Consider the following 16608-nt stretch of genomic DNA (forward strand, 5'->3'; position numbering starts at 1 on the left):
ATGCAATAATTGGTTATTATAATGAAATATAATACGATGTGACAAAATATAGGATATATATAAACTGGTATAAAAGTCAATACTCAATGTTGTCACATAAACAAAAAAGAACATGACAATAAAAGAAAACCATTGATTCACAATTACTATCAGGTTGTCCTATAGTATTCTCCGGGGTTAAATTGTCTTGTAGCTTTGATGCTTATTGTTCTCAGAAACAATGAAAAAGATAATAAATAATATTAACAGCCAACAAGAGATCCAATTTCTATTATCATAAAAAGCATCAACAACATCTTATTGCCATGAATTTGCATAGCAATTACCCCCTTGTGTTATGACTAAGGTTGTTTATGTACTAAGTATCTAATTTATAAATACAACTTTGAGAGGTCTATATAACAACTTGTTCAAAGAAATTATACATGTTACATTCTTTAATGATAGCATTAGATGTAAGATGCTTTTCAAATGAAAATGACATTTTAATACTGCTCTGATGCATCAAAATAAGTGATTAGATAAGAAGTTTGAATTTCTTGCATACATTAGCTGAGTCACATAAGACAGAAAGACATGCAAGAGATTATTTCAATATTTTACTTAAAAGTGCTATAGAAAATACTAATAAATCATGCACATTAAGTGGTATCATTTTATCCGATGCAGTCAATTTAAACGCCGATGAACAATAAGCGCAATGCCCTCATTAAGTTTAAGACAGTTGTGTTCACGTATTTGCAAATGAGACATAGGGTTCACACTGCCAGGCTTATTCCCAGCAAACATACCTATATCGGGCCGATATCGGCTATATGATGGAATATCTGTGTCGGCTACCATATATCGGACCGATGTCTATCCGATATTGACATATTTCACTGATATAGGTCCGACATCGGTCCGATTTATATTCGTTTGACATGATTTAAGTTTTATCATGGTAACGTTTTTTAGCATACAGGACCATGAAACCGGGAAAAAATTTCCGAATTTTAACGCGTTTAACCATTGAACGGATATTTATCGTAATTTGCACAATGGTAAATAGTTACCTACGCACCGTACATCCGGGCACGCTTACATTTGGCGCAAAACTCAACAAGGGACAAAAGTTCGAATATTTACAATCGCTGGGTAATTTAGCATTTTCTAATACCTTTTTGATAAAATATCATTAACATAATTGATATACTGGTTGAGTGCTATTGAAATTTTGAAAAATAAATAAAAAATATATGGACAAGATGGCTTTGATTTTATAGTCATACAATTTCGCGATCACGTTAAATTGGGTTGGTAATAATTTCTTTTAAACCTATAGGACCTTAGCAACTTGTTGACATAAATAAGAAATAATTTGTTCTTAAGTTTAAGCAAGACTTTGCCATTAAATTTTGTTGAAACAAAATAATTAAAAGTTACATTTTGACAGAGAAAATTCAAGTTCGAAAAGATATGCGTTGCAAGGTCTCCATTATCCATACTAAAACAGCATCAGTGTTTTGTTTTTTTTTACTTTTTTTGCTTACTTATATTGAAAGTTATGTTTCTCATTAAATAATATTTTTGTATTTTAGCACGAGATATCCGCATTTTTACCCTATTAGAAAAAATGTCTCGACAACAGACACAAATATTGGACACTGTTCATCGGGTATTTGGTGTCGTGTCAAAGTTGGAAAGTCAAGATGGTGGTGGACCAACTGAATTGCCTGATGATATTCATTTACCAGTTACAAGCATTGAAGAACTGGAGTTGGTTGAGACAGGTTTACAAGAACCTGGTTGTTTCAATGGCTTGGTAAATTTATTTTCATTAGTTAGAAAGATGTTAATTTTATCTTTGCACGAAATGAATTTATTATTGTTTTTGAAAACAAGTGTTTTTGCTAAACTTTTTTTATGTCACTAAAATTTTGCACACTAGTTTTCTGTCCGTCATACTGTTCTTAAAAGTTTTTGGCCTGTCATTAGTGTGCTTTTGTTTGTAACACAAAAGACATTATATTATTACTCTAGTGTAATATGTAGACATTATATTATAACTAGTGTAATATAGTATTTCTTATATAGAGAATATCTGTTTGTTTTGCATGTAAAATTGAAAAATATTTCACTGAGGAAACACCAGATGCAATATTAATTTCATGGCATGCATTGCAACGAATGAAAATAAAATACCTATTGTTCACGAATGAAATATATTTCAATCTTATAATGTAAAACAAATAAATTTTCTTTTTATTTCATGCTTTTTTCATGATTTTAAATATTTTTTACTGATTTGCTGCCTGACGTCGCGCATTCTCCTTTATGAAGTCATAACATCATGATGTCACATCATCAAGATGTCACATCATCAATTTTGAAATATAATCGGATTAGTCCTGTTAAATCCTCCAATTTTGTTACACTTTTAACATGATAAATGATGACATCGACTTTCTTTTCTTAAAGAAAGAACATTTACGTATGACGGCATTTTTTGGGCCTGTTATTCCATTTAGTTATATTCTTTTCATCTGCATTCAGATATAGTCCGGCTACAGTGAAAATGATATATTATAAATTTCAGTAGTGGTTTATCAAAATATTATCTATCACAGTGAAACACTGGAAAAGCATGAAATAAATGGCCTTATTACACTCCTGTGAATTATGTGTCAAATGCTTTTTGAAACGTTAGAAATGTGTTTAGAACAAAAAATATTTCAGGTCACATACCTGACACTGCAAGGAGGTATCACAAGAAGCGATATGTCAAAAAGAGTCATGAAACACTGCATGTCAAATCAGTTGGCACTTCAGTTCAACTGGTTTGGCAAGAAAGGGAAGAGAGCGTTTGGGAAACTGAAGCTGGCCAAGGCAGTGCAAAGTAATTATTTTATTTTCATTTAAAATTTTATGGATAACCAAACACATAGTTGTTACAGACAGTAAGAAACCTGCATATTTGACTTAGATATTTTATTAAAAAGAAGAAAATATATCACTATGTTCTCACCTCTGCATAGAAAAGGATATTTCATAAAAAATAATATATCCCAAACTGTGATTTTATTGCTTAATTAAATGTTTGGAGTTCAAATGCGAGGAATTATATCAGGAGGGAGTAGCCTGATTGATATAATGATTGTATTCGAATATCATAGCGATTTCATAATGCAGTGAAATCACTTTTTTGGATATATTATTTCGATTAAAACAACAACAGATAAATACTGCCGTACCTAGTATTAAGGTACACTGCGTCTGATTTGTTTCCATACTCATTTTCAGCGCCTCACATTTTTAAATGCTAATGTCACATATCTGTAAATGGTTTCGTCACATGTTTAAATACAGTGATTTTATTGCATAATAACACACTTCAGGTCCTTCTGTGTTTAATAGAGGAAAATGCAGGTTGTGTTAGAATATTATATAAATTTTGGATAAAGTTAATATTTTTTATGATGTATACCTTAACTTGATGTGTTAATTGATAAAAGCATAATATTCAGTTTAGAACACTTGAATGTATGGAGAAGTTAATATTTTAATTAAGTATATCACAAAAATTTAAGGAGTATACATTGTATATAGTCTACCACTACATGTGTCTATAAAGTTCTGCCAGAACAAATAAGTAGGTAGATCTTATTTTCTTTTTTAATTATACTTACAGAAGCAGTCATGAAATGTAAAAAATGTACAGCAGCTGAAGTCGAATTAGATTGTAGAGAATGGTTTCGAAGTGCATGTGACAGAGACGGGGGCCGTAAAAGAAGACAAAAAACCAATGAAGGTGTCCAAGAAACACCCACTGAATAGAACTTTTAAATATATTTATAGCGATATTGAAAGAAAAAAGATGGCTCTTTTAATTTGGAAGTAATGTAAAGGACTTGTATCATTCTAGCCTAATAGTTCAAGAACATATAGCCTAAGAAGAATAAATCATACATAAATAGTGATATAGTTAAACTAAACATTATTGAGATATATTTAAGAAACAATATCAGTTTCTGTGTTGTTCATCGGCTATTTAAAATCAGTTTAAGCTTGTGTGTCAGGCAGGATTATATATATTGTGTTTACATCGTTGCTGGATTAATGATTCTTCAGCCCCTGACCAGTTTAAAGTGACGCCATTCTGGCACTTGTATGAACAAGCTGCATACTTGGGATGACGTTTTTATGGTGCTTACGAGTTCGCGTCAATTTGTCTTATAAAACTTATATCAATCTGTTGGGTCGGTGAATGTGAGATGTTACTTTAGCATCATATGAAAAGAAGAAAAAAAGTGAACTGAAAACATCAGAAAAAGTGCGTTATTATTTTTGCCGTAAAAAGAATTTGAAAACTATTTTATTGAGGGAGAACAAAAAACAGCGGCATATTTGTGTAGTCCATAATCAGTGCTTATTGGAAGTTTACGCCGTTAAAATCCTTCTTTGTTATAGAAACAAAATCTCAAGGAGTGTAAGATTTATATAAAATGTACATATTGTTATTGTTTTTACTCATTCAGTATTTCAATCGCACATATCAAATATTGAGATTATGGTCATAGCTTCATGATAATCAAATAATTTTTACAATTATAATACTAAATCCTGCGATTTGTGAATCTATAATTCAATTATTGTTTTTTATTCATTATTATAGGTTGTTTTTTTGTTATATGCTTTGTAAAAATATTATAAATCCATTTTATTACCATGCCTTGCCAAATGTATAGTCAAGTCTAGTCTTTATTTTTTTGCATTGTTCTTTACATTGTTTTATTCTTACATTTATTTTCTTTAATAATTCTGCATAATTGCTGATATGTTTCATTTATTTTTTTCTATTATTGCATAATAGCTGAAGTATAGAGAGAAAAAAACACCCATACAAATGCAATGTTGTAGATTCATTCTCAGTTTTTAAATGGAATTTAAATCGTAGCTTTTGAACATATTAAGTTTTATTATTGGCATTTTTAATTTGTTTGTTTATAATGTTTTACCAAGGAAGCAGAACTAAATTGAATTATTACTAGTCTTTTATATCTTTTTTTAGTCAGGTATGCTTTTATTTAAAGTGAAGATGTATATTTGTTTAGAAATGGAAGCATGAGAAAAGAATTAACAGTGATGTTTGTACAATATATATATTATTTATCAACAGAAATAACAATTGAAGATGGCCATAAGGAGTTGTTTACCAATTAATGCAATCTAATGTAAAAGTCAAAAAATATTATTTAATGTGGGAATCTGAATATTAGTTATAGTATGATAAAATGATATAATGTCATCAGTGGGGAACTTTCTCAAGAGTGAATCTATTATATTCTTTAAAATTTTGATTTCTTAAATTTTATGTCTTCATTATAAAGATTCAGTAACCATGACAATTTATTTTCTTATTTACTTTCAATAATTATATATTAACAAAATTAATATGAGTGTTATTCTATTACCAGTATAATGTCTGTGAATTTTAAAGGAAATTTTTGATTTCATTTAAGAAATGGACTTAAATGTCTATTTAATAGATTAATGATACAATTAGACTTCCTTAAACACTAAAAAAACTATTACAACATTAAATAACATAGATTGAAGACTAATATTGTTTTTTTTTTTTTTTTTTTTGGGGGGGGGGGTGTTGTGCACTTTTTCTCACATACTTCTCAAATTTTATAACAAAACGATGAAAAATGGATTGTTAAAAATACAAATATATTTTTAGCTCGACTATACGAAGTATATGGAGAGCTGTCCTACTCGCCCCGGCGTCCGCGTCCAGATTTCAGATTAAACTTAAAGTTTTGGTGCAGTAAAATATTTTTCACTATAACTTTGTCATTTCTAAAGGCATCAACTTTAAACTTAAAATATATGTTCCTTATCATCAACCACATCTTATGTGACAAGGTTCATAACTCTAGCACCAATATTTTCAGATTTATCTCCCCTTGAACTTAGAATTTTCCTTAAAAAATACAATTTTTTACTGTTACTTCTTTATTTCTAAAGGGATAAACCTCATACTTCAAATATATGTACCTTATCATCATCCCCATCTTATGTGACAAGGTTCATAACTCTAGCACCAATATTTTCAGATTTATCTCCCCTTGAACTTAGAATTTTCCTTAAAAAATACTATTTTTTACTGTTACTTCTTTATTTCTTAAGGGATCAACCGTATACTTCAAATATATGTACCTTATCATCATCCCCATCTTATGTGACAAGGTTCATAACTTTAGCACCAATATTTTCAGATTTACCTCCCCTTGAACTTAGAATTTTCTTTAAAAAATATTATTTTTTACTGTAACTTATTTATTTCTAAAGGGATCAACTTCATACTTCAAATAAATGTACCTTATCATCATCCACATCTTATGTGACAAGGTTCATAACTCTAGCACTAATGTTGCAAGAATTATCTCCCCATCAACTTAGATTTTTTTACTAGAAAAATGTTATTTTTTACTATAACTTTTTTAGTTTTAAAGGTATCTACCTCAAACTTCAAATACTTATTCCTTATAATCAATTATATTTTATGTGACAATGTTCATAACTCTTGAAGTAATTTTTACAGATTTATCTCTCTTTGAACTTAGGATTTTCTTTAAGTAACTTTGTTACTTTTTAAGGTATCTACTTCAAACTTCAAATATATACTTCTTATCATTACATACATGTTGTGTGACAAGGTTCATAACTCTAGCGTGACTATTCCTGGAATTATTTCCCTTGATCTTGGAATTTATTTTAACAAATGTTATTTTTTTACTATAACTTAATTAATACATAATTATACATAATTGATTTTTCTTTCATAGTTTTGTCCTCCTTACTGCGTCCAGTATTTTATTAGTCGAGCTTGGCTGTCTCCTGTGACAGCTCTTGTTTCCAATCTTTGTTAAATTTTCTTTTGACTGTGATGTTAACTGCTGTACACAATTAACATACATTTGTTAATAAAAAATATTGATTCTATGATATACATGTATATTTGCCAAATGAAAATAAAAAGCTTATATTTAAGCTCAATTGTGTTTTTTTGTTTATTGGAATGAAAAAATCAAAGTTAAATGTTTTATTAGAAGAAAAATTAAAGGTTAATTTATGTCGGTATGACACCGGCTTCAAATCGATCTAATGATATACAGCCGATATCGGCCCGACTTGTAGCCGGGTTGCACATCCGACATCTGTCCGATATAAGAAATCGATATCGGGCCGACATAACAACTGATATCGGGCTGATATTGGACCGATATAAAATGTTTGCTGGGTTGGCTTTTTATCTATTTCAAATGTATCTAACGCATCATGTTATCGACGACACAGTATAAGAATATTTGAAAATAGTTGAAAAGACAATTAATAGGCAAGTATTAAATGAATCAGGCCATTGGTGTTTGTGTTGTTAATGGTAATTCAATAACAGGTAATTTATTATTTTTAGATACTTTGAGTGAGTAAACACTATTGTATTTGAATTGTTGAACTTTGAATAACCCCAAGCCTGATATACTTTCTTCGGAGCATCAAACGTCTTTGTTACCACAAAAATCACTTATACCTACCATCGTATGAATAATTGTCTTTGCAGATAAGAAAGAAATTCCAATAAAAGAAGTTCTATGCTTTTTTCGCCTTTCTGTACTAAAATAAGTGCAAAAAACCAGAAAGGTCCTAGCAACGAATTAAACTTAATTGTAAGTGAAACTATTATTATCATCAATGTATAAGAAAATGGTTTCGAAGATGGATGATAAATAAATATTGACAGAAAGAGAAGTCATCTGTTAGGCCACTAATTAATCAAAATGCCGACCTTTGATCTATCGTTGTCAATTTTCTCTCCGTTTCCATGCATGGTCAATTTCTCCAATTATTCTACCCTTGTTTAAACGAAACGTTTTCCGTCTTTTGGTCTGTTTGTAAAAATATTGTCTTGGCATTTTTTTTTCATTTTGATATGACTTTGCTTTATATATTTTGAACTTAAAACAAAAACAAAACAAAAGCATCTCAAGATTTTTTCAGTTATGTTTTACTGTCAACAAGAGATAGCCACATCGCAAGTCAAGTATCATTTTAATTTAATGACTGTCATAAATTTTTTTCTATTTTCCCCCATTTTTCTAAATGTTCTGTGATGTCAGTTCCGGCGAGCAAATAATTATGTATATTCAAAAATTTAATACACAAAAAGTGAAATTTTGTTTCCCATCCAGTTATAGATAGAAGAAAAGGTTAGCACATGTCTGGAAACGAAAAATTTAAATGTTCAATATTCTGATAGCACATTATTTCACATCTTTAGCTGAAATATATAAACACAATTTAGCGTCGGATTTCAATAACGTTTTAATGACGATGATCATTTTTCATAACGATGAAGGGAAATTACAAAAATGCGAGCACCAGTTTTTAATTACTGATGACGCATTAAAATATACTCCAAAATCGTAATTAATCTATTTAAGACTTTAAACTTTTCTTTTGATTTTCGTATCAGTTCAACTAATAATTGTCACACGTTTTATTTTAAAGGTCTAAAGTCAATGTTTGTAATAATGAATCAGTATGAACGATAATTATAATATTATTTTAAAATAAATTTTGCAAATATAACAAAATGATAAAATTACAACCATTATAAAGCTTGCGCTTGTTAACGTTATAAATATTTCAAAACTATTTTAATAATTTTTTGATGAATTATAACTAAACCTGAGAAAATCCTAATCTGAGCTATAGTACAGTAATATTAATAGCAATTTTAGAGAGATCTAACGTCCAGGATCTTGGATAAACTAGTTAACAACTTTTTCTATAATAACATTAAGAATCTATGTTATTTAAGAAATACAATTATAACACATGTACAACTTTTTTAAGAATATCATTTTTAAGAAAATATGGTATGAGAGTAAGACATCAAATACCATTTATCAAAAACGACTGAGAGTTATTTTAAGCTGACACTGTTTCTTTTTAAAACAATCTTTTGAATACTGTTTGGTTCATTCGTGAAATATCTAGAATGATGTTGATATATGGATATTTAACGGTACTATTGCAGTGAATAGCTTAAATATAAATGGCCACACTCTTATTACATCAATGAATATCCCTGTCTAATCTAATATTAGCAATTGTTACTCATACAATAGGCGTTTTGATATTGTTTTTTTTCTAGTTTGGGCTTAACTTTTCTTTAATAAAAGCAAAATGGATGAAGGATGATAATTATTTCTAAGACACCAGCACTCAAACACACATCAAAGAGAAAATATTACAATAGTTAAAGTGATTTATCAGGGCGTAACGATCATTTGTGGTAGTTTCGTTGAAATGTAAATGCTGGCTGTAGACAGAAATAATCAATCATGAATTTGTTTTTTTACGGTACTACATGTATTCTCACTGTTTAAACTGTTGCACTTGAATTGGCATCTTGCAAACGAGATAAGCTTTTAAACAAAAGTCAATTTTTGCTAGTATAAATAAAAAAAAACTTAATTATGTTCTGTGTATTTATTGTGATAAATTACAGAAATATTTAAGAAATATACAATTACACAATACTTTTCACTAAACATAACATATGGTATGTCTTTTATATCATATATTCTGTTTAAAATAAGTAAAGCTATGAATTTTATCGTTGCTGCAAGAATAAAGAGTCAAGTTATGACAAGAAGAGATGTATTACTCTCCGGTAAGATCATTTACAAGACATACAAGCAGACGTGTTAAAATAAAATCATTTATAATTGCCGAGTTGGAACAGATATTTATTCTTATATAAAAATCCTGGTTTTTGGATCATCTTACAGTGCAAAAATACGTTGTTTCATATAATATTTCTATAATGTAAGTTAAAATAACTTAAGATGAAAATTCAATAATAAAAACTGAAAATGAAAGTGTAAAGATCGCATTTTTGAAAATATTGCCTGCCAGTTTTGGCTTCGTTTTACCTCGCACCAGCACAGTACAGGTCGTATGGCGACTTTCCAGCTTCACTTGTGGCGGAAGACTTCAGGTGCCCCTCTGTTCATTATTTGAGGCGCCTGAGTAGAACCATTGAAGTTCCGCAGTGCTAGCTGGAAGAATATTGCTTTAACATCTATCAAATAATAGCACCTTATATTACTTTTTACTATAATAAGAAGTCATCCTCTGATACGTATTTCAGCAAATTAATTATTTTATCAAATGATTGACTGTGAAACCAGAATATCTCTAAGGTAAAAATTGAGAGCAAATGTATTAAGTTAAACTTTCAAAAGTTAACATGGTACTATGGATTCAAATTTGTAACATGATAATCCCATTGGATAGTTAAGTGCATTTGAGCAGCGTTCGGTTATGCAACTGTATAAACAATGTCATGTAAAATGTGAGAGTTACTTGTAGTCCACCGATGTTGTTCTCCAATGATTTGATAGGCGATAATTACAATCGTAATTATAATGTTAATGTATTTTGTGTTAGTTAAAGTGTATAGATAAGGCACTAAATTCTAGTATCGGACACAGCAATGGGGAATATTATTTAGTAATTGTCCAGGTGATAAAAAGAACATTTCGATCAATCTTTGCATGAATAATACAGTCAAGATGTTACTCTGACTATGAATACTTAATACATAACTTCTTAAACGCTTTATCTATTTTCCTCATTTGTTTTTTAAAACATTTAATAACTTATAATTGTGAAGACGTGCATATTTGATATAAGTTATAAATAATTAAATGGAAAATTTCAAGAAATCTATATAGACGAGTTTATGGTATGTTTTGATTACTGTATAAATATATAAAATTATACATCGTCATATAATAACAAAGTATCTTATATGGTTTCATTAGTGTGATACAAGTGTTAACATAATGCATATACTACTTGAGATCAGACAGTGTTAGATTATGAAACCGATCAATTTGAAAATTAAAAAAAACTAATCAATTTCCGTTTTCCTAAAGCCTGGATGCGGAATAGTGAAGATGATTAAAGTTGCTTTTATCCTTCATATTGATGGTGTAATTACACAAACGATGTTTATATGCATACTTCAGGGGACGCGTGATAGTCTAATTACATAATAAGAACTCAATCTGCTATAAAACGGAGAAATGTGAATGATAAAATTTGGATATCAACACTAAAAGTACAAATATCAAAGGATTAACGTTTTCTTTAATTTTGTATATCAAATATATTATATCAACATACTGTAGACTAGAAAAAGAAATAAAAGTATACCAGTAAAACCTTTACATTTGTATTCTTAAAGAGTATAGAGTATTAAAACTGTCTTCATAAAATTCAAGAAACAGTTAGGTGTCGTTAAAAATTGTATGGTCGATTATCTAAAGAGTTGTAACATGTTTTCGTCATGTAAGGCCTCGTCTAAACATAGTCAAGTTTCTTACATGTCACATTTAGATAATCTAATTAAATGGCCCTTGCAACATATAATCAAGCACATTTTTTACTTAAATGTCTCATAATGATCGCCCAACATTTATACCTTTGTCTATAGAAAGACTCTCCTGTTTCTATATAATGTGTGAATAAAAAAACAGGAAAATGATGCAATTGATAGATCCCTACTATGACATTTTAATTTAATAACAATACATTTAACCACAAACATTGACATGTAAACATGAACGTGTTCTAGTTTTCTCGCAATGAATTATCTTCATAGATGTCACATAATTTCTCTTTAAAAGTCATTCAAGTAGGGTGTCTACATAATGAAGACAAGCAAATATTATACTTGCATTCAAGACTGGAATGAGTGTAGACGCGGCCTAAGGCCGTGTCTATACCTAGTCAAGTTTCTTATATGTCACATTTAGATAGGCTAAATAAATGGCCCTTTCAACATAATTATAATCAAGCACAATTTTTACTGAAATGTCTTATTAAGATTGCTCAGGATTTATATTTTTCTTCGCAATACTATCATGTTTCTGTAGAAGCGTAAATAAAAAAAGCGGAAAATGATACAATAAGCAAAAAATAATGAAGTAAATGAAATGTGTAAATTCTTTCAAAATAAATGAAAATGTGCGAAAAAAATATATTTTGAGCTTATAAATTGATCCAAATTCTTTATTTGATAAATTTTAAAGGTATTCACTAAATGAACAAGATCATTTTAATTACTATTGATTATACTTTTGCAAAAACATATTTTTTGCTCTGTGTATCAGTGTATCGACCAAGACATTGTAAACATTTACTAAAATTTACAGGTTATGAACACTGAATCAGTAACAAAAAAGGCAGAAAATGATAAAAAAAAAACCACTAAAACACCATCGGGGCACATATTTTGTGTCAAACAGGTGTAATCAGTGTCTTGACAGCTAAAAACGTGTAGAAAAATAGAACGTGTTCTAATTTTCTTGCAAGGAATTCTCTTCTTTGATGTCACATAATTTCTCTTTGAAACTCGGTCAAGTAGGGTGTCTACATTATGCAAGACAAGAGTATATGATACTTGCATAGGATTGGTATTACACACATGAGTATTGTAGGTAAATGAAGATAAACGTTTCATTATAAAATATCATGCTTCAATTTTATGTAGCAACTTTATCGTTCATTCGCTAAAAAGGAAACACAATCTACACTTTTCTATCAAACATATTTGGACAAGTTTGTTGGTTGGTTTGTTTGTTTAATTGTTTGTTTGTTGTATTTGTTGTTGTAGTTGCTTTACGGTTAAAAGAGATATAGCAATGGTCCAAGTTTAAAAAATGATAAAGAACACAACTCACACAATAATAATTAATTTCATATTTACATAAAAGCTTATTAATCTACATATTAAATAATACAGTGAAGATGTCCATGTAAGAATAGTTTTAGGAAATGCTTTGTCATGCATTGTACAAAGTCTCTCTGTAAACAAAATTATAATTGTACAATTATCTGTTAAGAAAACAAGCTCCAAATTAGAATAAATACTTTCAGAGAAATATTTGACAGAACGAGCATTTAGCGTGCAATTTTGAAAAAGAAAAACAAATACATTCATTTTATCAATGAATTTGAAACTATAAATTATTTTAATAGCTTAAACCGAACTAACAAGCAAATATTTTGAAGTTAAATTGAACAATTGAATAAGAATCATTTGATTTTCCGTTAGAATGAAACTGATAGATTTAATGTACTAGATATTTTGCAATCACTACTGAAATTACATTTGGATAATAATGTGTTTTATTTTATTTTTTTTGTAAAATCTATTGAAGAAGGTTATTGTCCCGAATATACATTTTGACGGATAAAGGAAGAATGAAGGGAAAAGCTATTTATTTGTTTGTTTGTTTGTTTGTTTGTTTCTGTATTTGTTTTTTTTTGCGGATAAAATGGCACAATGACATTTTACTTGTCATTTCGCACCGGACAATATCTTAATAAGCCTACTGAGTAACAACAAGTAAATAACATGAGTAAGATGATTAGAATAAAGGTTCATTTCAACACGATTTATTAACCAATGAGTCAAACATCAATTTTCTGACGAAGCTGTCAGAAGTTGTATTTTATAGAAATCGATGTAGATGTGCACATTAAAAACATGTTTATTTTATCAAATTCGGAAAGACCTATGTTGTACATCTTTTTATAACATTACAAAACATATTTATTACAATTACATGATTGTGCAATAATTACATGTATATGACAAGTCAATTTACTAATGATCAAAGAAAAATTATAGGAAATAATTTCTTTGAAACAAAGTGTTTTACATGTTGCATTAAGTAAGCAAAATTTGCCAGACAAACTTAAAAAAATGTGTAAATAATATCCTCATAGATGCACCATCCTGCTCGGAACGCAATTGCAAGGTAAGTCATCGGAATTGTGGCTATATGGCATATTAGCGATTATAAGTGCTGTATTGAAGTCAATTTAAATGATGTTGATCGATCATGAACAGATTTAATATTTTCTCTTTTGTTTTATTAAAGTGATAATACTCGCCAAACTGAATGCAAAAATATAGCCTTTAAATTATAGACTGTGTAACAGAGATATTATAATCGCCTTTTAAACAGTAATTTACTTAGATGACTGAAAAGTAAAAGATTTAATTCCCCAAAATATTTTGTCCAACGATTAAAATCGGTAGTTTGCTGTGTTGAAAACAGTCTTACGTAATCTTATATGAACAAGTGAAAGCGCCGTTTCTGATTTGGTCAGAAATCTACGAAGAGCTTAAAGGAGAAACAAATACGCTATCGCTCAAAATTATTTTTGAAATAAACTAGGATGAATTTGTGAAACAATATGCATAGAAACAATAAAATAAAAGTCATCGATGTTGATAATTCCAAACCAAAGGGAAAGAACCATGCATTTCACTATTAAGTGACATATAACAGTTTCAATATACGGTGAATTCGCACTATGAAATTCAGATTACGGGTAGTAGAACTCACCTAGTGCAAGCAGTTGTTGTGGAGATCTGTTTTTATTATATCTTATGCAACCAGAGAGTGTATCAATTTTCTATATTGTGAGTATCGCTGCCGGTACCCAGTGCCCGAAAGTATAAAATCTTCGATAATTTATCGATTACCCCGGCGGAACAAAAAATAGATTGTTGCAAGTTAACTCTGTAATAATTATTGTTGACTTATCTTTTATTCCTGGATAAGCCCATTTAGCTGTTTACCGAACTGTTTGTGTTTCTCACATGCTCTGTTTGATATGCAAATTACGACTCATTCCAAAAACTTGCTAAAGGCAACGGGTAATGCCCTCCAAATTTAAAAGAAAAAAATCAATAACAAAAATTAGATGTCATCAGCGCCTTTCTTATGTTTTTTTTAAAGATATTTATTTATATATGCTATTTAATTCTATACAATGAATAGCTGTGTCTCTTTTTCTAGTGCTTTGGAATATGTTTGCCAAATGCAGTTCATACGTTTACAGGATTTTTAAAACGTTATTTACAATCTAATAGTTTAATGGGAATAATAAACCATTTTCGTCGTACAAGTATAATTCTGATAATATATTACATTCTAACAATTGTTATTGAAGTGTCCCCTGTGTAGAAACAGACCATATCAATAAAACCAGATAACCGGCTTTTGCACCATGCACACACATTTGATAGTCCCTCAAACATGTTTACATACGTACATTTTAATTTGACTGTAATTATTATTGCATTGCATGTGTATCGTCACTGTTTATAACTAACGCAGACAATGCAGTAAGCAAAAAGCCTATAGCGATATAGACAACAGACTTCATCTATGAGAATGTTAATTTAAATACATCCTTAGTCATTTCTTCTATGATCACATACGTTTTAAGGCTCTTATTAAGCAAGAAGTAAACACATTCATAATTTATAAATATTGCTTAGTTACTTAAATGTTAAAGAACCCTTTTTCACCACCAGATGAAATAATAATTCGTTTTTTAATGGACGATAATAACAAAGGGAAATTCCTTCATGTAAAATCAATTATTATCTATAAAAGTTCATGTTAGCATTAATTTTAGAATTACTTGAAAACACTCAAAAGTTCATATTAATGCTATCATAAATGAATCAGTTGCTTCTATTTGCTAAACAAAGAATAACTGATACTTTCCTGTCATCTCAAGATTTGTTTTGATGTTATTTCTATCGCTTTAATTTATTTCTCAAAACTGTTGTTTAAATCTCTTAACTTACATTCTAAGACAAAACAGGTTCTAATAAAAACTAGGACCTCGCGTTTTATCAATTTGAACATGGCCTTGGGGACAAGAGAATAACATTATCTTTGATTCAATTGGTTGGAGGGAAAGAATAACTGTTAATAAAAGGCCGTATATATTGTTACACTGGTTTTTAAAATCTCAGATGGGAATAGTTAAATGAACAGTTATATTAACCAGAAACCTTAACGTTTTGAAAATCGGCAAATAAAACTATTATCAATCCGTGTGAGATTTGTTTAATTATAACATTAAAATTCCTGACAAATACTACAAATCGTTTATTTGCACAAGAAGAAATCCATAATTCTTTAAGTCTGAAACAATACATTGGAAGTCTGGAATTGCTCTAATTACTATAACAATTGCAAGGAAATAACCCCATGAGAATTAGTTTTATCTAGAAAGTAATAAGTTATATCGGGCAAATACTAAAAAAGATAAAATATAGATATATAATAACAATCAGATGTTCCCATAGATTTGATCGGTTGCTTTTCACAAACAATATTAAAATGTAGGACATTAATGGTCGGTAAACACGGTTGAATTGGAAATAAGGCACGCAATGTTTATTCATTAAGTATACTTATGATTAGACGATTGTAAAGAAAGAAAGGTATTGTTTAAACCTGTTACATATTTTTATCACAAAATATGATATATTTGAAAATAAAGAAGACTTTATATATATATATTTGCGTAGTTAAAACTCTCTAACACAAACATAAAATTGATAGTTATTGTAACAAACAAAGAATAATTGTCAAAGAAATAAGGAAAGCATTCACAATACACATGACAGCATCGGCGCTAGACGGACCGACCAACTGACCAACAAAA

General features: G+C 29.3%; 1 protein-coding gene across 1 annotated transcript; it reads left to right on the plus strand.

Moving 5' to 3' along the window:
* The first annotated feature begins 773 nt into the window (after nt 1-773).
* Nucleotides 774-4076, plus strand: LOC132725228 (uncharacterized). The gene is made up of 4 exons (XM_060710322.1): nt 774-1137; nt 1581-1804; nt 2719-2878; nt 3671-4076. The coding sequence occupies exons 1-4, from the start codon at nt 969-971 to the stop codon at nt 3814-3816; spliced, it is 699 nt and encodes a 232-aa protein (XP_060566305.1). The 5' UTR covers nt 774-968; the 3' UTR covers nt 3817-4076.
* The last annotated feature ends 12532 nt before the right edge of the window (nt 4077-16608 follow it).

This window comes from Ruditapes philippinarum, unplaced genomic scaffold, assembly GCF_026571515.1.
Source record: "Ruditapes philippinarum isolate M1 unplaced genomic scaffold, ASM2657151v2 ctg141_1_1_1_1, whole genome shotgun sequence".
NCBI lineage: Eukaryota > Metazoa > Mollusca > Bivalvia > Venerida > Veneridae > Ruditapes > Ruditapes philippinarum.